The 26,407-nt window shown below is 53.4% G+C and overlaps 1 protein-coding gene across 1 annotated transcript; it reads left to right on the top strand.

Moving 5' to 3' along the window:
* The first annotated feature begins 1,773 nt into the window (after window positions 1-1,773).
* OSBP (oxysterol binding protein) lies at window positions 1,774-26,183 on the top strand. The gene is made up of 14 exons (XM_054025810.1): window positions 1,774-2,191; window positions 12,752-12,960; window positions 16,046-16,296; window positions 17,185-17,383; window positions 17,983-18,085; window positions 18,403-18,457; window positions 18,886-19,017; window positions 19,225-19,470; window positions 19,701-19,821; window positions 21,757-21,860; window positions 22,071-22,166; window positions 23,510-23,682; window positions 24,018-24,238; window positions 24,339-26,183. Exons 1-14 carry the CDS (start codon window positions 1,866-1,868, stop codon window positions 24,479-24,481), a joined length of 2,379 nt encoding a protein of 792 aa, XP_053881785.1. The 5' UTR covers window positions 1,774-1,865; the 3' UTR covers window positions 24,482-26,183.
* Window positions 26,184-26,407: the final 224 nt, after the last annotated feature.

Genomic DNA, 26,407 nt, shown 5'->3' with positions numbered 1-26,407 from the left:
CTAATCCCATCTTCTCAGCTGAGAGTGTGTGATGTCAGATCCTGCATGGCATCTGATTGGGAGGGGGCTTCATGGTGTATTTGGGGTTTGATCTTAAAGGAGGCTTGGAAGGATAAGATTTTTATCAGGAAATGTCAGTAAACATTGATTTCACTGTTACACAGACAAACTGATGAAACATTACCATCAATAATAACCAAAATGTACAGATAGGCAAAGTAAGCAAAATGCTGCTTGAGAACTTCTTAGTGTGTGATTTAAGGATATTTACTTTGTATATGTTGAGATGTGATGCTGACTTCCTCTGTGATCTTGGACAAGTCTCTGTGCCTCAGTTCCCAATATGCAAAAAACAGAGATAATAGCACTGTCCTACCTCTCGGGGCTGTTTGCAGGAGAAATACATTAAAGATTTTGAGGTGCTTTGACATCTATTGATAAAAAGCCCTATATCATTATTTTCTGCATCCCATCTAAAATAATTAATGGAAATATCCCATCTCCTAGAACTGGAAGGGACCTTGAAAGCTCATCAAGTCCAGCCCCCTGCCTTCACTAGCAGGACTAAGTACTGATTTTGCCCCAGATCCCCAAATGGCCCCCTCAAGGATTGAATTCACAACCCTGGGTTTAGCAGGCCAATGCTCAAACCACTGAGCTATCCCTCCCCCCATTAGTCATTGTCCAATCCTGACTGGGTGGTAAGGTGAAGCGTTACATGACAGTGGTGCATTTGCCATCTTTTCCACACAATTATGCATTTTCCCCCTCATTGCTCTTTAGTGGACTGTCTTTTCTCACTGCTGATAGGGAAATCCTTATCTTGAACTTCCTCATATTTTGGTCGTGACAAGCAGAATATACCCTCATGTCATGCTCTCTTTTCCTGGCCCTGCATGTCTCCTACTTTCCGCCTCTAATTTATGGTCAGCCGTTTGGCCAGGGTCTGTGTGGATTTCCCCTGATGTGGAACAGCTTGGTGGGACAAATCCATTCAGGGTTGGGGGAGCAGCCTGGCTTTAATCCACTCTTATGCCATCCTTTTCAGATGGCGGTTTAGGAGCCTGGGTGTCTGTGGGGATTTGATTGGGACACTGGGGATCCGTTCCCACCTCTGCCACAGACAGCCATGTGACGTTGGTAGAGTCCATTGCCATCCTGGGCCCATTTGCCCAGCTGTGACTTGGGGCCTCAAAGGGTCCAGACCTAGCAGATGGGGACACCGGTGGGGCATGTTGGGGTCCTGGCCCTGGGGACAGGTCAAGGATCAGAGATTGGCATCCCAGGATGAGAGTAACTCAGAGTCACGGGTCAGAGGTCACCTGGGTCAGAGGTCACCGAGACCCTGGCGTGGACACGTCCATGAGTCTTGCTGCTTCCTGTGTAGTCAGCCAATCCTAACATTAAGCTTGCGGAGACCCCGCCCACTGAAGCCTACCCAGCCAATCAGACGCAGAATGAATCACCTCTCACCGTGTGGCGTTGCCTCATCAGCACCGCACTCAACCAATAACTTCTCGGCTCTTCGATGACGTTATTTTATCCCCGCCCACATCTCCCCATTGGATGCAGATAGCGACAAACAGGCAAAACAGCCAATGGGAAGAGGAAACGACGATGCCAATGGGATGGCAGTGACGGCTAACGCCAGCCAATAGGATGCCAGGACCCGCCCAGCAGCGGTCGCTAGGCCAATGGGAGCGCACGGGCGGGGCCGCGGCGCTGGTGGGCGGGACTCCTGCCCCCGGAGAGGGGTGGCACTGCCAATGGGTAGCGCGCGGGGCGGGTGACGGCGCAGCGCACGGAGGGAGGAGGGGGCAGGGCACTTGGGCTCCGGCGCGACGAGCTCTCGGACGCGGCGCGAGATGTCGGAGCTGCGGGTGGCGGGGCCCGGGCCTGGGCCAGGACCAGGCCTAGTGGCGGCGCCCGGACCCTCGGCACCGGCCGCGGGAGGCGGCGGAGGCTCCGGGCCTGGCCCCAGCATCCCGCTTCCCTCGCCGGCACCGAGCAGCGGCGGCGGGCCCGGATGCCCCGTTGGAGCGGGCCCGGGTGGGGTGACAGCCACTTCCGGGTCGGGCAGCTCCGCTTCCGGGTCGGCCCGCGAGGGCTGGCTCTTCAAATGGACCAATTACATCAAAGGGTATCAGCGGCGCTGGTTTGTGCTGAGCAATGGGCTGCTGAGCTACTACAGGTGAGATCCCACCCCCCAGTCCTCCTGCCCCATAGCAATGGGCTGCGGCGCTGCTACAGGTGAGGCCCCGCCCCCCAGCTCTCCTGCCCCATAGCAATGGCCTGCGGCGCTACTACAGGTGAGACCCCTGCTCCCTAAACCTGAGATTATTCATGCTTTGTGAGCTGACCTTCCCCAGAGCAATGGGTGCTGACCTCCTACACTCCCCTGGAGATAGGTCCTGCCTATTGAGTCCCTGTCCCACCCCCAGTGGTAGATCCCATCCCCTGAGCTATGGGTGAGACCCTTCCCCCTAGAGCAGTGGAGTCCTAAACTGCTTCAAGGAAGTCCCTCTTTCCCCTTCTGAGTAAGACAGCCTCCTCCCCACTGTGTCGTGGCCCCTGTCCCCCGAGATACTACAGGTCATGGCACCCACTGTGCTGGGGACTGCCTCCCACTGGGACCCCACCCTAGGGAGAGTGATTTAGCCCTGCAGCTATTATAGATCCCAGCCCTTCGCTCACACTGACACATCTCTGGGTCTGGGATGTCCCAATGAAGAGGTTCCTTTTCCCACCCAGAGCAATGGGTTCCTCGAGTACTGTAACTCTTGCTCTGTAGCCCCCTTCCTGTCTAGAACCTGCTGGAAAGAGCCCATTTCACCTTCTCCTAAAGCAGCATTGGGCTGCTCAGCTCCTGTCCTTGCATCAAAAGATTTATACATTAACTCAGATAGTGACTACTCCCCTTCTGCGCCTCACAAGGAAGGATGTTCTTGTAGTTAAAGGACTGGATTGGGTCATTCAATTCCCTGCCGTACTACAGACTCAGTGTGTGACCTTGGGGAAGCCAAATGTTCTGTACCTCATCTGTAAACTGCAAATAATATTACCCTGCCTTGCAAGGGTGTGGTGAAGATGGGCCAGATAAGTATGTAGATCAACAGACTCCTTCAGTAGCAGGGTCCCTGCCCCCACATGTGATGAAGATTCAAAACCCCTAGGGAAAGAGGGTTGCTTGCTTATGCCCTGAACAGTGGGCTTCTCAGCTACTACAGGTACCTTCCCTTAGGAAGAGACACCAGTCATGTCCCCCCCACCTTTGCAATGAGCTCCTCAGTTACAGTCACTGGTGGCCACCCCTACAGAGAGAGGTTCCCAAGAGCAACAGGTTCCATGGTTGTAAATATCAGGGATCTTCCTGTATAGCAAGACCCCTGTAGAGAGAGAGACTAGCAGAACTAGAGAGAGTTCAGAGAAAGATGATGAAAATGATCAAAGGCCTGGATAACTCTCCCAGGCAGAGAGATTAAAAAGACTGGGATTGCTACTTTAGAAAGAAGATGAATGAGAAGGGTCATGGTAAAAATCTGTAAAATAATGACTGGTTTTGAGAAAGGGAGAACATAAGACTGGCCGTACTGGGTCAGACCAAAGGTCCATCTAGCCCAGTATCCTGTCTACCGACAGTGGCCAATGCAGGTGCCCCAGAGGGAGTGAACCTAACAGGTAATGATCAAGTGATCTCTCTCCTGCCATCTACCTCCACCCTCTGACAAACATTGTCTAGGGACACCATTCCTTACCCATCCTGGCTAATAGCCATTAATGGACTTACCCTCCATGAATTTATCCAGTTCTCTTTTAAACGCTGTTATAGTCCTCGCCTTCACATCCTCCTCAGGCAAGGAGTTCCACAAATTGACTGTGCGCTGTGTGAAGAACTACTTCCTCCCTAGACCAAAGGACATTCAAAGGCAATATTTTTTTCACACCTGTGTGGTATTAGCCTGTGGAACTCACTGCCACATGAAGTCATCGAGGTTCAGAATTTAGCAAAATTCAAAAAGGGATTGGACAGCTATATGGAGGTTAAGAACATCCAGATTGATATCCCTTCCAAAAATCTTTAATTAAAGATTGGCTTAAACCTGAAATTTATTAGGACGAAAGGAGGCCTAAGGTAAGAAACAGATTATCCCTCTCCTGGCAGCGTTCTTGCATCTTCCTGTGTGCGGGCCACTGGCTGAGACAGAGTATGGGACTAGATGGACCTTGGACCTGATCCAGTCTGGCAGTTCCTATCCTTACTCACCAGAGCAGTGGGCTCATCAGCTACTGGGATACCTAACCTGAAACCCCCTCTATCCTTGTTACAAATTCCAGCAAATAGATCCTCTTCCAGGAGATTCCATCCCATTCCCATCCCTTGGTAGCTACAGGCTTTTCAGCTAACACTGGCACTGGCAAATCTCACTGAGGCTCCTGTGGGGGAGATCTACTCCCATCCCCTCTTCTAGACAAAGAGCTTCTAGCTAATAGAGATACCATGACCCTACCTCCTGAGCATCTGTGGAGGGAGACACCCATCCAGTCCAGTGGGTTCATTAGCTACTACAAACACAGGAGGAAGCAGAGCGCACCAGACTCCTCATCTACTATAGGTTTTTGGACATGGGAAGTCCCTCCCCAACCCCCCTCATCCCCCCCCAAGGGAGAGGCAAACCCTTCTATATCCTCACCCAGCACAATGGGCTGCTGGTCTGTTATAGATATGGGTGTGACCAGGGCCGATCACTCTACTAATTCCCTGGGACTGCCACACTCCCCGATCCAAACCCAGAGTGGCAGGTTGCTGAGCTATTCCAGCTACAAGCAGAGCAGTGTTGCCTAGTGGATAGAGCACTGGACTGGGACTCAGGAGACCTAGGTTCTATACCCAGCTCTGCTGGGCCACCTTGGGCAAATCACTTCCTGTTTGTTTCCCCCATCAGTAAAATGTGGGTAATGATACTAACCACCTTTGTAAAGCACTTTGAGATCTACTGATGAAATTGCTAGATAAGGGCTTGGTACCATAATTGGCTCAGCCCTGTCCCAGGGAGAGACCCCTCCTCCTCACTGAGCTACTGCCAGGGCCAGAATTTTCCCTCACTTAGGAGAGAAATTCCCCCTGTTATCCATTCTTTGGAACTACAGATGAGGGGTTCACTGCCAACCGCTGCCCCATCTGAACTCTCCGCCTCTCTCACTCAGTAATAACCCCTATGTACTGAGGCCATCTCTTCCTGATATTCCCTCTGAGGCCCAGCTGGCTGAGCAGAGCCCCAAGAATTCGGTAAAGTAGCGGGAGGGCGACTCCTTTGTTCTTTTGGTTGGTGGCTGTTGCCTGTCAGGAAACTGCAGGGGCAGGAGGCCGACTCTGAGTCTCGGCGCTCACTCAGCACCGCTCCGCTGTTTGGCGGGTAGAGCATTGAGCAGACATCATTCACGTTCCCTTGTTCGGCTCAATTTTGGGGCATCCTGAGCTGCTGGCAAACCCTCCTGCTGCCAGCCCCGAATTCCCCTTCCCCAAACTGGGAGATGGCACCATGTTTCCTTACCTAAACTGGGTTACACACACACTGAGCTAGTGACCTATAAGTAGCACTTGCAGCTGCTAACCCTAAGCCCCATGTAGCCCATCGTACATTGCCTTGCATGCCCTAGGTTGACACTCTACCCAGAATCACAGGCTACACACAGCAGCTCCCTGAATGGCGGTTGGTCCATAACATGTCTCCTGGGTTCCTTCCCCCTTCGGGGACTAATCTGAGCTTTAACAAAATATTTATTGTTCTAAGTGCATGGATCAGTGAGGTGTAAGCTCAGGGGTTGTGTGGTCAGTCCAGCCCTGCAGTGCCTTGCGCCAGGAGGGAAGTGGAAAGCAACCTCTCTGTCCTCCCTAGTTTGCGTGAGTGGGGCATAAAGGGCATCGCCCACACAGCCAGAGGGGCCATGTGCACCTCCTGCCCAATCTGACTTTTGGACAGTGCAGGAGTGTTGGAGCTCCGAGGCGGCTCCAGCCTGCTCCTTGTGTAATGCTGCTCAGTCTGGCTGCTTGTGGGTACCAAGGCGGTAAAGTGCCACTGTGTGATGGAGAGATTCTGTGCCCTGGGCCCTCCAAGGTGCTGGGGTGGGAATAAGGACTGCTCTCCTCTACCAGGGTGAGCACGTTAGAGCCTTCTATAAAAATCCACTGAAATCTTTCTCCAGCCCCATCTGCCCTGAAGGATCTCAGTGGTGTTTAGACTGGATTCAGGCATCACTTTACCGAGCCCTGTGAATTGGAATTGGCCAACATGCCCAGGTTGGGGTGGGGAGTGTGATAAGATTTTAATCACCAGGGCTGCTTACATCAGCACCTTGTGCAGCCTGGTATCCACCACCCCACTGGGGCCTTGAGTCACTACCGACCTTGAGGGCATTCCTTCGTGAATTGCTCGCGCTACTGCTTGTAGTGCCTCAGGGTTTGCTGGACATCTCCCATCTGACCTGGCTTTGCGTGCTTAGTGTTGGGCAGCCAAGAAGTAATTTCATTGCCACCTGCATGGTAAATATCTGCAGGTAGAGCAAAACTATTTGCACATCCTGCTTGTAGCTGACATCTGAGCTCCAGAGCCTGCACAAGGGTTAAAAGCTTTACCAGAGGCCTGGATTGAAGATTGGAGAGAGAGGGAGGGGATGGTTCCTCCTGCCAAGCCCAGCCACACCCCCATGCTTGATGGGGGCTCCTTCAGATCTGCCCCTGGCAAGTAGATGTCTGACAAGCTTGAAGCCCCACCCCTGCCCCTCTGGCTACTGAGAAGAAGGGGTTTTTTTCTTCCATCTCCTGACTGTTGGGCTCATAACGAATGTAAAACTGCCCCTACCCCAGCCTGCTAGCTGCTATGAGTGTGGATGTATGGGGCTATGGGTACACTACACATGCTACAGCTGTGGCTATCCCGCTGTAGCACTGTCCTGTAGAGGGGGCTTTGCAGCTGTAGCTACCCCACTGTATAGGGTGACCGACCATATGTCGCATTTTGGCCGGGGCAGTCCCCTTTTTCAACTCTGTCCCAGCCATCCTTACTTTTTTACCGAAACTGGGCATTTGTCCCAGCTGCAAGGCAGAGCAGAGAGTGGCAGCTGCTGCCTGGGGGTCAGCTGAAGGCAGTGTAACCCGCCAGCACAGTGGAGAAATTTGCTGCTGGTGGGCAGAGCTGATCTCCCAGGCTGCACAGAGCTCAGCAGGTCAGCCCCAGCTGCAGGCGGTGCTGAGCTCAGCAGGCAGCACAGGGCTCGGCAGGTCAGCCCCTGGTGGCATGGGGAGGGCGGCTTGGGCATGCTCTCTGCATGGGGGAAGGACGGGGGCAGCTCTAGCGAGCCCTGGCTGTCATGTTTTACTATAAGAAATATGGTCACCCTACCACTGTAGCACTGGACTCTAGAGGGGGGTTTTCCTTTGAGGTAGGTAATTCACATCCCCTAGAGGTGGCAACTAGGTCCATGGACGAATTCTTTTATTCGCCTAGCTGCATCTACCCCAGAAGATTATGTCAACCTAACTACAGCACTTGGCATGAAACTTTTCACAGCCCTGAGTGACATAGCTAGTTCGATATAATTTTTATGTGTGGACCAGTTTGCTTCTTTACTGCATTGGATCCTCCTGAGGGCCTGCCACAAGGCCTGGCTTCTGCTCATATCTTTCCCCAGCAGCAGCATAAGGGAGAAGGATGGTCCAGTGATCAGAATATTTGCCTGACACTTGAGACATAGGTTCAAATCTTGGGTCTAACACAGGCTCCCTATGTGACCTGGAGCAAGTCATGTAGTCTGTGTGTGTGTCCCTATTTTACAGATGTCACAGTGGCACTGCCCAGCTTCTCCGGGGTGTAGTGGGAATGTTATTGTGAGGTGCTCAGATGGTGATGTAAGTGCAAGTAGCTGAGAGAGATTCTTGAGACCCTCACTGTGTTCCAGAGGGCTGGGAATGGCAGCTATGAAACTGACCAGCATCTTGTTAATGTCACTCTGCTGATGCTCAGGAAAGCCAGGAGCAGAGAGGCTGCAGCCTCAGGAAGGCAGCCCTGCATGTTAGTCATGTTGGGAGGATTTTCTTCCCAACCTTAAGGGCTAGAAACATAATTTCATAAATAAATGAAAGCTTAAATCCACAGAAAGCGGTGACTTATCCTCACCACCCTTGACACCAGGCCTGTGGCATCTCAGAAAAGTCCTAGGCAAATGGTTCAGGAGTTATGTCTCAGGCAGGCATTTTGATTATAAATTGTTTAAACACAGAGGAAGGACGCCCAGCCTGGCTGAACCTGGGGTGGGGTGGCTGCTTGTTAGCTGTTCTCCTCTAGCTAGCCCTGTATTATTCATAGAGTAACTAGAGCCTGTAGGGTAAGAATAGCTGGCAACACAAGCTCATGTTACACGGCTTGGGGGTGTGGGAGGGGAGAATACATAGTTCCTCTCCCCCGGCCTCCTTGTCTGATACTCTCGAGCAAAGATTTCCAGGGTTTAGGGAGTACTCAGGAAAAGAGGCAGCCCCTGAGATAAAGCAGCTCACCCCCATGTTGTGTTCTCCCCCCTCTCCAAGAGGGTGACCTACATCAGCTTCCTTGGTGTGCCCTCTCCAAGCTGCCAAAGCCAGGGGGAAGGTGTGGGTGTGCGTCAGCCCTTGGCTGCCTAGGTGTTGCTTGGTTATGCAGGCAGGGAGATCGCCCTGCATTATACCACAGCGATACAGTGGGAACTTCGAACTCATCCTGAGCTGGGGTGGGGGAGGGAAAGGTTGCAGCCTGAATAACTAGATTGGCTGGTGAAGAGCTCAGGTGACTGTTAGGGCAGGGAGGCTGTGTGTACTTGCCAAAAGTGATGTCCCCTGCTGGCTCAACTTATCTGGGGGGGGGAGGTAAGAGACCCCGTGACCTTAAGGGGTGGCAAGAGAGGACCTACCCTTCCAGCCATGCTAATTCTGCCATGGTATTTGGGGGCCTTTCTCTTCCCATCACTATTGCCCAATCAATGAGATCAAAGGACAGGATCTAGCAGGGACATCTCTCCTGGCCAGCTCTGGAATTTCCTGCTGGGTGGTGGGTGTTCTGTGCGTGCTCCACACCCTGCATTACTGGGCAGGTTGACAGCAGAGTGTGACGTGGCTAGCCAGGAAATTCACTAGTCTGCTTGGTTAATATTTACTTTGGGAGCAAAGGCTGTTGGTATGAACTCTGTGAAGCCACATTCACCTGGGGCTTAACACCCCCAAAAGCTCGACAGTCTGGCTGAGTCCCAGCAGCAAACGTAAAATCCCCAGCCATCTGGCCTGCCTAGTGTGCGGCTGGCTGGGCTAAATTACCAGGCAGTTCTATGAAGTTCAAGATGTTGCCCTATTAATAGAAATGCCTGCCAGTGTAGAGATCACATGAGCATAGAAAAGCCTCCCCACTCAGACCCTTAAAAGGGGATTGGCCTGACCCATTAATAGAACAAACTGGGAGCCACTGCCAATGTGGGGGGTGGCATGAGAGGCGGAGAGAAATGCCTCTGCAGCTTGCCATATGCTAGTGAAAGCTGGCAGGGAAGAGATCAGGCTAATAATGTCCACAGAGCAGGCAGCTCAAATCAGAATAAATAACCAGCATATGGGGTGCCCTGCACTCCACAACCACCCCTCTGGCTGATTCTGGAGTTTTGTCTAGGAAAAAGGATGGGATGCTGTGGGAACGGGGATGCTGAGATGGTGCCATGCCATAAGAACAGCTATATTGGGTTAGACCAATGGTCCAGCTAGACCACTATCCTGTCTGCCAACAGTGGCTGGCACCAGATGCTTCAGATGGGATGAACAGAACAACAAGGGTTGTGTCCTTGACTGTCTTGGCTAGTAGCCATTGATGGACCTATCCTCCAGGAACTTATCTAATTCTTCTTGAACCGAGTGATACTTTTGGCCATCACAACGTCCCTTGGCAAAGAGTACCACAGGTTGACTGTGCGTTGTGTGAATAAATACTTCCTTTTATTTGTTTTAAATCTGCTGCCTATTTATTTCATTGCGTGACCCCTGGTTATTGAGTTATGTGAAGGAATAAATACTTCCTTATTTGCTTTCTCCACACCATTCGTGATTTTATAGACCTCTGTCATCTCTCCTCTTAGTCATCTCTTTCCCAAGCTGAACAGCCCATGTCTTTTTAATCTCTCCTCATATGGAACTTATTCCAGACCCTTAGTCATTTTTGTTGTCCTTCTCTGTACTTTTTCCAATTCTAATCTATCTTTTTTGAGAAGAGGCGACCAGACCCGCACACTTTATTCAAGGTGTGGTCATATCATAATGTCACTATATAAATCCATTGAATTTTCTGTCTTGCTATCCAGCCCTTTCCTAATGGTTCCTAAAATTGTTAGCTTTTTCGACTGCCAGTGCACGTTGAGCAGATGTTTTCAGAGAACTATCCACAATAACTCCAAGATCTATTTTTTTTAAGTGGGAACAGCTAATCTAGACCCCATTGTTTTGTATGTGTAGTTGGGATTATATTTTCCAGTGTGCATTAGTTTGATTTACCTACATTGAAATTCATTTGCCATTTTGTTACCCACTTGCCCAGTTTTGTGAGATCCCTTTGTAACTCTTCACAGTCAGCTTTGTACTTAACCATCTTGAATAATTTTTTATTGTCTGCCAACTTTGCCACCTCACTGTTTACCCTTTTCCCCCCAGATCATTTATGAATATGTTGAACAGCACTGGTCCCAGTACAAATCCCTGGGAGAACCCACTGTTTACTTCTCTCCAGTGTGAAAACTGATAATTTATTCCTACCCTTTGGCCTTGGCTACACTGGCGCTGTACAGCGCTGCAACTTGCTGCGCTCGGGTCTGAAAATGCCCCCCCCCCCCCCGAATGCAGCGCTGTGAAGCGCCAGTGTAATCAGTGCCTGCAGTGCTGCACGCTCGCTCGCAGCACTGCAAGCTACTCCCCTCAGAGAGGTGGAGTACATACAGCGCTGCGAGAGAGCTCTTGCAGTGCTGGCAGTGCGACTACACTTGCGCTTCACAGAGCTGCCGCGGCAGCGCTGTGAATTGCCAAGTGTAGCCAAGGCCTTTGTTTCCTATCTTTTAACCAGTTACTGATCCATGGGAGGATCTTCCCTCTTATCTCATGACCTCTTGGTTTGCTTAGGAGTCTTTGGTGAGGGTCCTTGTCAATGACTTTCTGAAAATCCAAATACACTGTATCCACCAGATCACCCTTGGACACATGTTTGACCCCCATCAAAGAAGTTTAATAGATTGGTGAGGCATGATTTCCTTTACAGAAGCCATGTTGATTCTCTCTCAATATATTGTGTTTGTCTGTGTCTAATAATTTTGTTCTTTACTATAGTTTCAACAAATTTGCCTGGTACTGAAGTTAGGCTTAATGGCCTATAATTGTCAGGACCGCTTCTGAAGCCTTTTTAAAAATCAGTAATACATTAGCTATCCTTAAATCACTTAAATCAGCCTCTGTTCCAGATGACTGAAGCTACATTCCACAGTTATGGCTTAGGTGTGGGAATCTCCTTCACATACTCTCCGGTGAAGACTGATGCAAATAATTCATTTAGCTTCTCTGCAACAGCCTTGTCTTCTTTGAGTGGTTCTTTAGCACCTTGATCAGTGGCCCAAGAGATTGACAGGATTCCTGCTTCTGATGTACTTTAAAAAAAAAAAAAGTTAGTTTTTGAATCTTTTGCTAATTGTTCTTCAAATTCTTTGTTTAGCCTGCTAATTATACTTTTACACTTGACTTGCCAGAGTTTGTTCCTTTCTGGTTTCCTCAGAAGGATTTGACTTCCAATTTTTAAAAGGTGTCTTTTTGTCTCTAGCCGACTCTTTTACTATTGTTTAGCCAAGGTGGCATTTTTTTTGTTTGGTCCTCTCACTGTTTCTGTTGTTTGGGTTATACCTATAGTTTGAGCCTCTATTATGGTGTTTTTAAGAAGTTTCCATGCAGTGTGCAGGCTTTTCACTCTTGTGACTGTTCCTTTTAATACCCATTTTACTATTTTCCTTATTTTTGTGTAGTTCTCTTTTGAAGTGAAATGCTACTGTGGTTTGTTGTTTTTGGTATTTTTTCCCCCTACAAGGAGGTTAAATTTAATACACCATGTTGCTATTACCTAGTGGTTCAGCTATGTTCACCTTTTGAACCAGATCCTGTGCTCCATTTAGGACTAAATCAAGAATTGCCTCCCCCCCCCTTGTGGGTTCCAGGACTAGCTGCTCCAAGAAGCAGTCATTTATAGTGTTTAGAAATTTTATCTCTGCATCCCATCCTGAGGTGACATGTTCCCAGTCAATATGGGGATAGTTGAAATCCCCCATTATTATTGGGTTTTCTGTTTTTGCAGCCTCTCTAATTTCCCTGAGCATTTCACAAGCACTGTCACCATCCTGGTCACATGGTCAGTAGTTTATTCCTACTGCTATACTCTGATTAGTCAAACATGGAATTTCTATCCATAGAGATTCTATAGTACAGTTTGATTCATTTAGGATTTTTACTATATTTCAGTCTATGCTTTCTTTCACATATAGAACCACACCCCCACCAGCACGACCTGTCGGCTTTCCCCCAGCCCTTAGTTTAAAAACTCCTCTATGACCATCTTAATTTTACATGCCAGCAATCTGGTTCTGTGATGCCCCTCTCAGTGTTGACTTGAGTTACCCATTGTTTGCCTTTGTTCCCCAACCTTCTCCACCATAATTGCAGATCGAAAGCAGAGATGCGTCACACCTGTCGTGGGACCATTAACCTAGCCACAGCCAACATCACTGTGGAGGACTCCTGCAACTTCATCATCTCCAATGGTGGGGCACAGACCTACCACTTGAAGGCCAGCTCGGAGGTGGAGCGGCAGCGCTGGGTCACGGCTCTGGAGCTGGCCAAGGCCAGGGCCGTCAAGATGCTGGCTGAATCAGGTAAGGAGTGCCATGCGCGGCTTCTCCGAGGGAGCGCCATGGAAGAGGAGGGAGGGACCCAGTGGTGGTGCAGAACAGAGGACACTGGGGAAGCTAGGAATGAGTGAACACAAAGACTGAATTCCCTTCCTCTCAGGGAAGTGCTCTCCTAGATGGGGCTTGGGGTTTCAGGGTGGAGTGCTGTGTGTCAAGAGGGGGGATCTGAGTCCCCTAAGTAATTGTATCTCCCCATTCCTGTGGCTCCCAGCTCAGAGCTCTCTTGGGAGCTGCAGGTGATGAGAACCTCACACCTGAAAGCAGTACCAAATGCTTCACCTCGAGATACCAATCACCTTTCCATTTTAGGGATGTGATGTGTAGCCTGGGGGTCAATACAATTTTACTCGTCGCCCAGTTGGGATTCCTGGCATGTTTTGTTCCATCCTATTTAGATTCTCAGCTCCTCGGGGAAAGGACCATGCGTCTCCAGCCTTGCCCGGCACCAAGCCCATGATTCTCCAGTCACTGCTCAGGGCCCGTTGAACTGCGTGCCCAGTGCCCCATGGCGACACACGGCCTGGGGGCTCGTTGCCAAGGGCAAATGGACTCTGCTTTACCCAGTAGGCTGTTCAATCTCTCGTAGATCTGTAGCTCCAAAACTACACCCTGTTTGTCTGTGTCACAAATCTGCCTGGCTCCCCCTCCCATGTCTAAGCTGCTGTGTTCTGCAGCAAGAAGCTTTTGAGGCCGTTCTTCCCCCTGGACTGATGTGTTTAGCTCCACTGAATTTTATTTCCCATGGGAATACAGGGGTCTGACTTTGGCTCAGCTACTGCCTCGTGCTGTCTAGGGCTGTGGCATGAATGCGCATAAAGATCTCTCCACGCTCAGGCAGCTGCAGTTTGGAATGTTCAGAAAAGTGAAATCAGCACTGTTGGAAGGTGTCCGGCCATCCCCAGGGACTGAATTTTGTGTTTGACAATCTGAGTTCTTGGCCTCTCTGCTTAGAAGTAGACATTAGCGCCAAGTGTATTGGTTTTCTAGCTTTACTATTGGGAGTGAGATCTGCATTTTTCAGTGAGCAGTACTTCAGATCCAATGTGAGAATTCCCAGATGGTCTCTGAACCTCTCTAATAGTGTCAGCTGTTACCTCCTTTAATACAAAAATGCCAGGTCTCCTCTGACTGCTGCTTGAGCAGCAGCTGTCACTTTCGCACCATGTAGTATAGAACAAATGATGGAACAGGTCTGGAAAATGAAAGGTTACTTGTAGTTTTGAGGTGGGAGGAGAATATCCCAATTTTTCTAGACCAGAGGTAGCTAATGTGTGGTTCCGGAGCCACATGTGGCTCTTCAGAAGTTAATATGCGGCTCCTTGTATAGGCACAGACTCCAGGGTTGGAGCTACAGGCACCAACTTTCCAATGTGCCGGGGGGTGCTCACTGCTCAACCCCTGGCTCTGCCACAGGCCCTGTCCCCACTCCACCCCTTCCCGCCCCCACCCCTTAGCCTGGCATGCCCTTGCTCCTCCCCTTCCCCCCCCCCCCCCCAGAGCCTCCTGCATGCCACTAAACAGTTCGGGGAGAGAGGAAGGGGGAGGTGCTCATCAGCGGAGCTGCCAGTGGTGGGCAGGAGGCTCTGGGAGCTGGGGGCGGGGGGGGAGAAGAGCTGCTGCGGGGCTGCTGACGTATTACTGTGGCTCTTTGGCAATGTACGTTGGTAAACTCTGGCTCCTTCTCAGCCTGGCCACCCTGTTCTAGACCTTTTCCAGATTAGCCTGTATGAACATAGCAAGTGATTAGCTATATCTGGTTGGGACAGTATGTACAGCTGCCAGCACAATGAGGTGTCACTCCTGAGTGGTGCCTTTGGGAGCGACCCCAATAAAATTATTTAATGTAGCTCTGCGTTGGCCTGCTTGGAATTTCTGGACCTTGTTTATTTGTTTGTTTTTGTTCAGGACAACGTAGACCACTAAAAGATCAGCAGCCAGGTCTTTATTGACTCTGACAGTAATCAAGACTTAGCATTATCTCCGCCATCTCTATCCGTGAATTCCAGGATTCGGGGCTCTGGTATTCCTGAAATGTCTTTGCTTCCCGAGTTCTAATATATACCCTAGTGTTGGCTCTCTTGTTGTTGAACACACACCTCGTATGCCAGGACTCCCAGCCACATGGTCAAATCAGAGCTTTCCCTTAAGATTTCCTGGCTTGATCTGTTCTGCTAGTGTCTTCACATAGACTTCTTGGAGCCGCTTATGCAGTGAACAGCCCTGCCCATTACTTTCATACTGGCTTTAGAATAATCATTTCAGATTCTGTTTGAAAGGGAGGGAAGCACAATAAATAGCCTGTCTGGAGTAAAAATCCCCTCCCTCTTTAACTCCAATCCATGCTCTTTCTCAGTTGCCTGGGGTCAGCAGACATATGCTGTTAGGCCAAGGAAGAAAGCTCAAAAGCCCCTGTCTGCTAAAGCTCTGCCCTAACAGTTCAACCAGGGCTCCAGCGCTTCAGCTGCTGAGATGTCACCTGGGTGAAAAAGGCAACGCCTAATCCGCTCCAAGGGTAGAACCAGGAACTGAGACACATTGGTAGCTGGCATGGAGCATAGGTGTAATAATTCTTGCCAAGTGATTGGGCTCTCCCTTGAGAACTAGCTGGAGTTTCATGATGTTGCTTCTGTAGATTGCAGTGCGGGAGCCCAGCTGCCAGGCTGGGCCACAGATGGAGCCATCCTAACAGAGCTGGCTCTTTTAGTCCAGGCAGGAACGGCTTATGTTTTGAGAACCAGAGGTCCTAGGGTCAATCCCCACTGCCGATGCCCCAGCCAGGGGTTGGGTGGTATAATTCTAACCTGAGCAGCCATTGACAGCAGCTGTCATCCAATCATTACTGACCTCCAGCTGGATTGGATAGGATGAGGCACCATTTCCCCTGAGCTGTCCAATCTACTACCATCACTTTGTGGAGAAAACATGTAGGAAGTGCTGACCACGTAGGAGTAGGGGAGGGTTTGGTAACACACGTGGCCGGTTGGTGCTGAGCATCCCTTCCTGGCTGGGTGTGACATGGCTTGTCCTTGATACCCCTCCCACCCCCCAGACGAGTCGGATAATGAAGAGTCCATGTCACAGACGGACAAGACGGAGCTGCAGAACACACTGCGCACCCTGTCCAGCAAAGTGGAGGACCTGAGCACGTGCAACGACCTGATTGCCAAGCATGGCACGGCGCTGCAGCGCTCCCTCAGCGAGCTGGAGACCCTTAAGCTGCCCGCCGAGAGCAACGAGAAGATCAAGCAGGTCAACGAACGAGCCACGCTCTTCCGCATCACCTCCAACGCCATGATCAACGTGAGTGGCCAGCAGCAGGGGGTGGAGCGCATGGAGCTGCAGGGATTACACGCCCTGGCATGCACTGCTCCAGATCGGAGAGGCCTCTTGGATCAGTGCGGAACTTTGCGTGCTAGATCATGTGCTGTGTGGGGCAAGCAGCCGTGGCTGTGTCTGTGTGACACAATAAGGCCCTGATCGCTATTGCAATGAAGGCGATCTCTGGAGCAGACGGCAGATGTATTGTCCTGTGTAAGTCAGTACAAGCAACCTACAGGTTCCAGCTCAGTACAGTGATTTTTTTTGAGGCCTGTGCAGGAGTGGTTCAGCGATCGCTCATCTGGCCATAGAGGGTTGAGGTGTCGCCCCCCTGATGCCAGAGGGAGATGGGGAACCTGGTTACAGGATGTATCCCTGGGGGTGGGAGAGGTTCCTAGTGTGGGCCGGTCCCCAAAAGGGAGCTGGGGCTGTGAGGGAAACGGGGATCTATGCTCACTCAAATGACTGGGCCGACGGTGACTTCAGCTGGGAGCCCCCTCCACTTCTCTGCCTGTTGTCCCAGTTTTGTAACCTGCCAAGCACTTGCCAGGGAGTCACTGGCCTCAGAGCTGCCTCTAGTCCTCAGAACCTCAGCATAGGGGCTCACAAGGAAGGTGATGTCTTGACAGGCCAGAAGACTTATTGTCTGGGTGGCTGCTGGACACTTGAGCGGGGGTGGTGGCTGGGACACTGCCAGTGGCTTGAAAATTCCCCTGCAGCTCTTGTTTGTCCACAAGGGGGCAGCATTGCCCCTAGTGGGAATAAGAGGCATCTGGAGCCTATGGACGCATGCTGAACAGACCCCACTAAGCCTAACACAGCGCTCCCGGGGCAGGGTGGAGTGGCAGTGACCTGTGCTCTTCCTCGCAGGCCTGCCGAGACTTCCTGATGCTGGCACAGACGCACAGCAAGAAGTGGCAGAAGTCCCTTCAGTATGAGCGAGACCAGCGCATCCGTCTGGAGGAGACCCTGGAGCAGCTGGCCAAGCAGCACAATCATCTAGAGAGAGCCTTCCGAGGGGCCACCGTGCTGCCAGCCAGCGCCCCCCGAGGCGGGGGCTCTGCTAAAGGTCAGAGGGCAGGGCTCCTTCCCCGAGGCTGCACTGCAGCAGTCTGCTGTTGCTCTTGCTGGGTGATGCAAGGACTGGTGTGATTGGCAGCTCTCCCTCAGCTCTCCGTTGTTATGCACTGTTCCCCTGTAGAGCTCCCCCCTGCTGAGAGAGGCTGGGACTGGAGTAGGCAGGAGCTTCTGCTACAACAAGTGCTCCTGCCCTGCTCCTGCTGGAAGAGATCAGGACTGAAGTAGCTGGGAGCTCACCCCAGAGTAACACTGCTGCCCTCCTCCTGACAGTGCCCTCTGGTCTGGTGGGAGAGGCTGCGGCTGGAATAGCTGGGAGCTTCTGCAACAGCCAACGTTTCTGCCTTGCTCCATACAGTGCCCCCTGCTGGGAAGGGTCAGGGCTCAAATAGCCAGGAGCTCCCCTATAGCCAGCACTCCTGCCTCGCTCCTTGTAGCGCCTTCTGCCTGGAGAGGCTAGGACTAGAATAGCCAGGAGCTCCCCACACAACCAGCACTGCTGCCCTGCTTCCCATGATGCCTCCTGCTGGGCTCCAGACAGATGGAGACTGAAGACTCTCATGTGTAGCTTGCCACCATTACCTCTTGCAGATGAATGCTGCCCAGGAAAAGGAGACCTGAGTGATGAAGATGACGATAATGAGTTCTTCGATGCACCGGAGATCATCACCATGCCAGAGAGCATGGGCCACAAGTGAGTGATCTCGGGCTGAGTCTCGGGCATCGTTCTCCTGTTCCTCTGCCTAGCAGGGAGGATGCCCCTTCCCTACACGTACGTCTGTGGATGATCATGTAGATCTGCTTCTGCTGGTAAGGACCATACTCTAGGTTACTGTGATGAAGAGAGGTAGCTATCAGCATGGCATGGGCCTCTCCACCTCCCTGCCATGTCCTGTATAATTCCTCCACTCTCCAATGTGCCTCAAACTGAGAAAAGCCTCTGATGGCTTGGGGGAGGGAGGGCATTGAGGGGTGCAACGTGCTGACTTTTGTTTTCTCTACTTCCTGCAGACGCACTGGCAGCAACATCAGCGGTGCCAGCAGTGACATCAGCCTCGATGAGCAGGTAGTTCTGTTCCTGGTGCAGGCACAGTCTTTTTGCTGATGGAAGCCCCTAGAGAGAGAGAGGCTGTCTGGGGGCATGGGCAGATATCCCAAGGAATGTTCCTGGCACTGGTGACTTGAGCTTGCTGGGTGCTTTAAGCAGGCATGAAGCCAAGGGCCTGACAGGCTTAGCCTAAACAGGCAGGGATGTGGGTATGGAAGTGCATGAAAGCTGAGTGGGGAAGAACTAGACCTTCTGGTAGTGCAGTGGGAGGAGATCTGGTGGCCTGGGTCAAGGAGGGTGTCCCAGGCATAGGAAGCTGCATGGAAGGAGGCTGGAGGTAAAGAGAAGGACATGAAGGGAGGGAGGGAGTTGAGATTGAGAAGAGATCTGCAGACTGGCTTTCCCTTGGTCATCCCAGCATGGTCTTGCCCATGTCTTGCCCTCAGTACAAACATCAGCCAGAGGACACCAAAAAGGAGAAGAGAACTCGGATTCCCAACAAGCCGAACTATAGCCTCAACCTGTGGAGCATCATGAAGAACTGCATTGGGAAGGAGCTCTCCAAGATCCCCATGCCGGTGAGTCCCTCAGCCTGTGGGGGGGGTGCTTTGGGGCTAGCTCTTTGAAAGAGGGTGACCTCCAGTTTTCTGAGGAACAGCTGGGACTGAGGCTGCAGGTTGATGAGCCCCATTGATCTAAGGTTGTTGGGTTCCCAGTGCCGGGGCTCCCTGAGCAGCCAAGGTCCTGGGCTCATCCCCTGTCTGACTCCTCTCTCCTGCTCCCAGGTGAACTTCAATGAGCCTCTGTCCATGCTGCAGCGCCTCACCGAGGACCTGGAGTACCACGAGCTGCTGGACCGAGCAGCCAAGTGCGAGAGCTCCTTGGAGCAGCTGTGCTACGTGGCCGCCTTCACAGTCTCCTCTTACTCCACCACCGTCTTCCGCACCAGCAAGCCATTCAACCCTCTCCTGGGGGAGACCTTCGAGCTGGACCGGCTGGAGGAGAACGGCTACCGCTCCCTCTGTGAGCAGGTGTGAACCGCCTCTGCCCTAGAGGGCAAGCCAGGCTTCCCTGCTGTCTGTGCTGGGGCTCCTTAGAGATCTCCTCCAGCTGAAGCTCCTAGCGCTGCCATCCCTGCCTACCCGACCCCAGGTCCCCACGGTTGTCTCTCTTAGGGAGAGCCAGGCACTGGGCTTGGGAGTGGCAAACGGTGGCACAGGTTCCTTGGCGACTGTCTCATCCCCTCACTTATCTCTCCCAGGTAAGCCACCACCCTCCCGCTGCTGCCCACCATGCTCACTCCAAGCACGGCTGGACGCTTCGCCAGGAGATCAAAATCACCAGCAAGTTCCGTGGCAAATACATCTCCATCATGCCCCTCGGTGAGTCCTGGCCACCAGCACCCCCACTGCTAGGTAGTAGGGTGGGTTCCTTAGGCCATGGCAGAGTGTCCCTGGCCCCTTGGGTGAGGGTTCCCATCTCCGCTCCCCTTGCTGTGACCCTGTATGCCAGCGAGGGTCTCCAGCCCTCCTGTAGTGTTGTCAGCTGCCCAGGAAGGAGGATGGTAGAGTGCGGTGAAGATGCTGCCCCAGCCCATCGCAGAAACATGCACTGGAGAGCCAGATTCCTGGGATCCATTCCCACTCCGCCACTGCATTGCAGAGTGATCTTGGATGAGCCACCCAGCTGCTGGGCCTCCATTTCTATAGTGGGAATGGTCTGAGCTGGTGGGGAGCTTGGAAAGCGCGAAGCAAGTGCCATTGCAGCAGGCTAACCCCAGCCACACAGCTAAGGTGACATTTATAACCCCTAGCTCTGACCTAGAGCTTTTCAGCCATAGAGATCAGGGTCATGACCCCTATTTTACAGAGTGGGAACTGAGGTACAGGGATGGGACGTAACTTGTCCAAGGTCACCTAGCTGGCTGGGGCACAGCTGGGAGCTAAGTTCCCTCTAAGCTGTGCAGCTGCACAGCCGGCTATAAAAGGGCCGCGCAGACGGGGAGAGGCTCCCCTCCCCCAGCCCAGCCCTGCTGCAGTTGCTGGGCCAGGGAGAAGCGCCCAGCCCCAAGCTGCTGTGGTGAGAGAGGGCTGGGGGGAGTCCTCTCTCTCCCCGCCGCAGCCCCTGGGCAGCCTGCACCCCAAACTCCTCATCCCTGGCCGCACCACCAGCCAGAGCCCTCACCCCCCTGCACCCCAACCCTCTGCCCCAGCCCTGAGCCCCCTTCCTCGCTCCGAACCCCTCAGCCCCACCCCTGCCACACATCACTTCCATATTGGTGCACAGAACAAACTTCATTCTGCACACGGACGTAAAAAATTAGAGGGAACATTGGCTGAGAGTAGAACCCAGGTGTCCTGACTCTCAGCCCTATCCACTAGGCCACGTTGTCTGAGTTTCTTTGCCAGTGGAAGGAACAGTGAATATCATGGGTCTGAGGGAGTTTTAGTCAATTGGATGGTAACTCCAGAGTGGTGGGGGATTGGTTGTACAATTGGAAGTCTGGAAAGCTTATTATAAGCTGTTGAGAAATAGGCATCTGCAGTATTTGCTGGAGAGTGTCTTGCTCTTTTGTATCCCTTGTGCAAGAAATCGGACACACTCTGGGACCCGTCCTTCAGCCCCCTGGCTACTCCTTGTGTGCTGCTTCTTGGAATCGGTACATGGCACGAGTGTCTGTCCAGAAACCATGTTCTCCATAACGGCCAATACACACATCTGGTTGAAACCACCAAAACAAAGAAGTGCCGCTGCGTGAACGCAGTCGGTCACCTCCGAGGAGACCGGAAAACACATGAGCCCAGCAGTGTAATGGCTCCTGCAGGGACATCCTCAAATCCAGTGCGCCCCTGCCTCGGTCCCTACAGTGCCCCCTGCTGGGAGAGGCTGGAGCTGGAGTAGCCAGGAGCTCCCCTCTCACAGCCAGCGCTCCTGCCCTGCCCCCTGCAGTGCCCCCTGCTGGGAGAGGCTGGGGCTGGAACAGCCAGGAGCTCCCTATACAGCCAGCTTGGTACTTCCTAATTGCATGGCACGTGTGACTGTCGGATAAAAGCAGATTGGGTTGCTGTTAAGTGTTGGGCTGGGTGAACTCGGGTTCGTGTTGCGTTGGGGGCTCTCCTGGTGATGGGCAGGAGGCCTGGATGGGCACAGGCGTGTGGTGTCTGCAGTGTTGTAAGGCAGCTGTTGGGGTTAGACTGGCCATTCCCTTCCCCCATTTTTTAGTGCTTCTGTGGCGTGGGTGGGTGGAGTTTGTCCTGTCCCAGCGCGGAGGGGATGTCTGCTAACAGCTGTTCCAACCTCCACCTCCCCGTCTCTAGGTACCATCCACTGCATCTTCCACTCCTCCGGAAATCACTACACATGGAAGAAGGTGACCACCACAGTACACAACATCATAGTGGGCAAGCTGTGGATAGACCAGGTGAGCAGGCGGGTTTGGGAATGTGTTCACATGGCAGCAGTGGGAGGCAGGACTCCTGGGTTCTGTTCCCAGCCATGTGACTTGGGCTAAGCATCTAACAGCCATGGCTTGGTTTCCCCATCACTACCATGGGGGTGGGGGCTTGGAAAGTGTGAGTATCGCATTGTGAGTATCGCTGAGCCTATTAACCCAAACCTTTCTCCCCCACAGTCCGGCGAGATCGAAATCATCAATCACAAGACGGGCGACAAGTGCAATCTCAAGTTTGTTCCTTACAGCTACTTCTCCCGGGACGTGGCCAGAAAGGTAAGAGGGAGACTCATGGTTCATCCTCATCCCGAGCCTCCTTTCCCACCCCGAGCAGGGCGCAGTGCTCACCAGGGCAGTGCGGAAGAGGGGCTTGGGGGATAGAGGAGGGGAGAGAATAAAAGGGCCAGGTGCTGTGGGGCGCAGAGGGGGAGACAGGATGGGAAAGGACCTGTGTAAGCTGCTGCCCCATGGCAGGTGAGGGAGAAGACAGCACATGGTGTAAGACGTGGCAGCCACCTCTGGGAAGTGACCTCCCCAGCCAGCCCTGGTGTTGGGGCTCCGCTCCGATCCCAACTTGCTGTTGCTCTGGGATCATGGGAGCGCTGAGGTAACAGGGCCGGGGGTGGATGGGCTCTGGGGAATTTGTGGGTCTGGGGCGAGGAATCTGGTCAACTCCTGAGCGGAATGATGGGTTAATGAGGAGGAGGGAGGTGGAATATGGTGAATTCTGGCTCCTGCAGCTGGCTGCTTCCTTTGGCTCCTGGGAGTGGCACTAGAGCAGGGGCGGGCACACTTTCTGGCCTGAGGGCCATATTGGGTTTTGGAAATTGTATGGAGGGCCAGTTAGGGGAGGCTGTGCTGCCCCAAACAGCCAGGTGTGGCCCGGTCCCTGCCCCTGCTTCTTGCCCCCTGACGCCCCCCCACCCCACCCCTGCTCCCTGTCCCCAGACCACCCCTGGAACCCCCACCCCTGACTGCCCCCCAACGCCCCATCCAACTCTTCCTCTCATTCCTGAATGCCCCCCTGGGACCCCTGCCCCCATCCAACCACCTTTTCTCCCTGACTGCCCCTGAAACCCCTGCCCCTGATTGCCCCCTGCTGCCCCAAACAAACCCCCATCCTTCCTGCCTGTCCCCTGGGACCCCTGCACCCATTCAACCCCCCTGTTCCCCACCCTCTGACCACCCTAACCCCTATCCACAACCCTGCCCCCTGACCACCACCCCAAACTCCCCTGCCCTTTATCCAACCCTCCCCTTACCGTGCTGCCTGGAGCATCGGTGGCTGGCGGCACGGCTGTGGCTGGAGCCAGCCATGTCACCGTGTAGCACAGAGCACCTGGTCAGGCCACGGCTCTGCAGCTGTGCTGCCCGGCCGCCCAGAGCATTGCGCCGATGGCATGGCGCGTTGATGCTGCGGGGGAAGGGGAGCAGCGGGGGAGGGTCCGGGGGCTAGCCTCCCGGGGCAGGAGCTCAGGGGTCGGGTAGGAGGGTCCTGTGGATCGGATGTGGCCCGCACTAGAGGCTCACATGGGAGCTCCCTCATCTCTGCTGCTGTGCTGGGTGGCTGGGGAGACAGCTGCACCCAGTGCCCCACTTTGTACTCTCCATCCTGGCAGGTGACGGGGGAGGTGACAGACCCCTCGGGGAAAGTGCACTTTATCCTGCTGGGCACCTGGGACGAGAAGATGGACTGCTTCAAGGTGCTGCCAGGCAGTGGGGAGAACGGTGCCGAGGGGCGGCAGAGAGCTGAGGAGAGTCAGGTCCTGCTGTGGAAAAGGAACCCCCTTCCGTGAGTGAGGGCTGCTGGGCTGGGGGCGTGGCTGAGACACTGGTGGGGCTAGATGGTTCAGCATAGCCCCAGCTTCCTTCTGGACTGTATGATACACAGGTGCCGGCTCATGCCTTGCCATCTCTGCCCTCCATAGGGGCTATGGAGCTCCCCTCACTTGAGGCCACTTCTCCTTTGCTGGGAGGATTGGCAACCAATGCAGAGATCAGGGATTCCCATGGGACGAGGAAACCCCTCCCCACTGGCGGAGCAGGCAGCAGGGATGGAGGGAGGATGCCATGGTGGCAAGATCTCCATGGGTCCCATCCCACTGCCATGTCTCACCCTCGGCACAGGAAGAACGCTGAGAACATGTACTACTTCTCCGAGCTGGCGCTGACGCTCAACGCCCCCGAGAGCGGTACTGCCCCCACCGATAGCCGGCTGCGGCCCGACCAGAGGCTGATGGAGAACGGGCGCTGGGACGAGGCCAACGCCGAGAAGCAGCGGCTAGAGGAGAAGCAGCGCATCTCCCGCAAGAAGCGCGAGGCCGAGGCCATGAAGGCCACAGAGGACGGTAAGGAGACTGTTGGTTCCTGGCCCCTGCCCCTCTCCTCCCCCACAGGCGGTGCTGGTGTGTCTGACACCCCTCTCGCAAATCTTGCTTCCCCTTCCAGGCACTCCCTATGACCCCTACAAGGCTCTGTGGTTCGAGCGGAAGAAGGACCCTGTCACAAAGGAGTTGGCGCACGTGTACCGAGGAGGCTACTGGGAGAGCAAAGAGAAGCAGGACTGGAGCTCGTGCCCGGACATTTTCTGAGCTGGAAGTGGCAGGATCAGCAGCAGGAGGAAGAGAAGGAAAGAGGATGGAGGTTGAAGGGAAGCAGCCGATGATGTGACTTCCTTGCCTAGCGCTTTCCTCGAGTGTCTGTCTGTCTTAACCAATCGCTCGTTCCAAATCAATCACCCCAAGCAAAAGCCAGTGGTGGTGATTGGATGGGTTGCCTTAGCTGATTGACACTGGTGTTGATGATGTCTAGATCCACAGGGCTGGCGCTCTGTGCCCCAGATGGCCATGTCCCCCAGCTCCCTTAGACAGCCATCTATCTGTCCAGCTTGGCCCGACCCCTCTGGGAGCTGAGGGGGGAAGAGCTTGGGAGCTGTTAGAAAAGGACTGGCCCTTGTTAACACCCTTAGACAAGGGGATGCACGCAATGGGGCTGTGGATCAGAACAGAAGCACCCCAATGTACTTCCCATGGAGGGGGCTGTTTGGGGGAGCTGGGGATATCCTGTATCTCATATCTTGGTGGGGAGGGGTTAGTCTCCCCTCCCTTAGGTGGGAGCTAGGGGCACCCAAGTGGCTAGGGGAGCCTGGTGAGTGCCCATGGAAACGGAGGAATGTTGCGGGAGGCAATGCAGAGCCGCAGCTTCCCTTCCACATCCTGGAGTGGAGGCGGAGGCTGTGACAGGCCTTGCTCTCTGAGAACTCTGTTTGGGGCAGTCTGCTGAACTTTCCGTCTGATTTCAGAGAGGGCTGTGGGCAATGAGACCCCCACCCCCTCTGCTCTCCCCTCCTCTCCCGCCAAGAGGAACGCACCCCACAGTCTTCCCCCTCCCCATGTGCACTCTGGAAGGCAGGGAGCTGCTGTGGGGGTGGAGCATCCCTCTGGCCAAGCGAGCGCCTGTTATATATCTGTATATTATATATATGTAGAGAGAGCTAATATTTTGTTTGATTTCTGCCCCTCCCCCCCCCCAGTGGGTCCCATTTTTGTAACACCCCCCATCTCATGTCTCCTGCACAGTGAGTACCCAAGCTCTGCAGAGCTCCCGCCTAGCCCTTCAGGCACAGCACTGACGTGGGTGAGAGGGAGAGGAGGTGCTTGGGCCCAGAGCCATACTTGGCTTTGGGCTAGGCCCCTGCCCACTTGGGCTAGCATTCCTCCTGCTCCACTTGGCCACTCCCCTCCACGTTAAAGTCACCTGCCCCTTCCAGCAGGGAGGATGGAGGCACTGACAGCGGCCAGAACTGGATCCTGAGGTTCAGAGGTGCTGCCATAGTGGGAGAGGATCGGGCAGGACCAGGAATCAGGCCAGCCCCCCAAAATCAAAGGGGTGTCTCTCTGCAGCCCCGAGCCCTGGCTCAGAATCACACACTGAGGTGCCTTCCTTGTATCTTTCATTCTGGGTTCTTTTCTCTTCCCCCCCCCCCTAACCCCCCCCCGACTCCACTGCCTCTGCCAACAGGGTGAGAGGGCCAGTGCTCATGCTGCCTGTGCATAGACTGCTGGCTGGATGGGGCAGGTCCCCTCTCGCCAGCTGGGTGAGATGAGGCCAAGCCCAGCGCTAGCCGATCCCTGCTTTTTGGGGCAGGAGAAGGCACAGAGGGGGCATGGGCCCTCTATTTCCATGGGAGGGTCACTGGTAGATTTAAATAATAATAAAAAAAAAATCAAATCCCTCCACTTCTAGTTTTGGGTTTTTTGCCTTACTGTTTTTTTCCTTTTTTTTTTTTTTTTTTTTTTTAATTTCCAAGAAAACAACTAAATAAAAAAAAACCTGAAAGCCCCAGCAGTGTGTGTGTGTCACTGCCAGCTGATTTACTGTGGAGACCAGCTCCTGGCTGGGTTGGTATGTGGACCTGCCCTGCTGGGGCTGAACTGGTCCCTGGCTTGGGGCTGTCTCTCTGGCTGGCTGCTCCTGCAAAGGGCTGGCAATCAGGATGTTGGTCCCAAAGTCCCCTT

This window comes from Malaclemys terrapin, chromosome 4, assembly GCF_027887155.1.
Source record: "Malaclemys terrapin pileata isolate rMalTer1 chromosome 4, rMalTer1.hap1, whole genome shotgun sequence".
NCBI lineage: Eukaryota > Metazoa > Chordata > Testudines > Emydidae > Malaclemys > Malaclemys terrapin.
The sequence above is the reverse complement of the archived record's forward strand: the minus strand, read 5'-3'. Positions and strand labels throughout refer to the sequence as shown.

Excerpts from the sequence above, each read along its gene's own strand:
- OSBP (XM_054025810.1), top strand. The coding sequence starts at position 1,866 with ATGTCGGAGCTGCGGGTGGCGGGGCCCGGGCCTGGGCCAGGACCAGGC. Across the intron at positions 12,961-16,045 it reads CAAGATGCTGGCTGAATCAG|ACGAGTCGGATAATGAAGAG; the intron begins GTAAGGAGTGCC and ends CCCACCCCCCAG. Across the intron at positions 23,683-24,017 it reads TGGAAAAGGAACCCCCTTCC|GAAGAACGCTGAGAACATGT; the intron begins GTGAGTGAGGGC and ends CCCTCGGCACAG.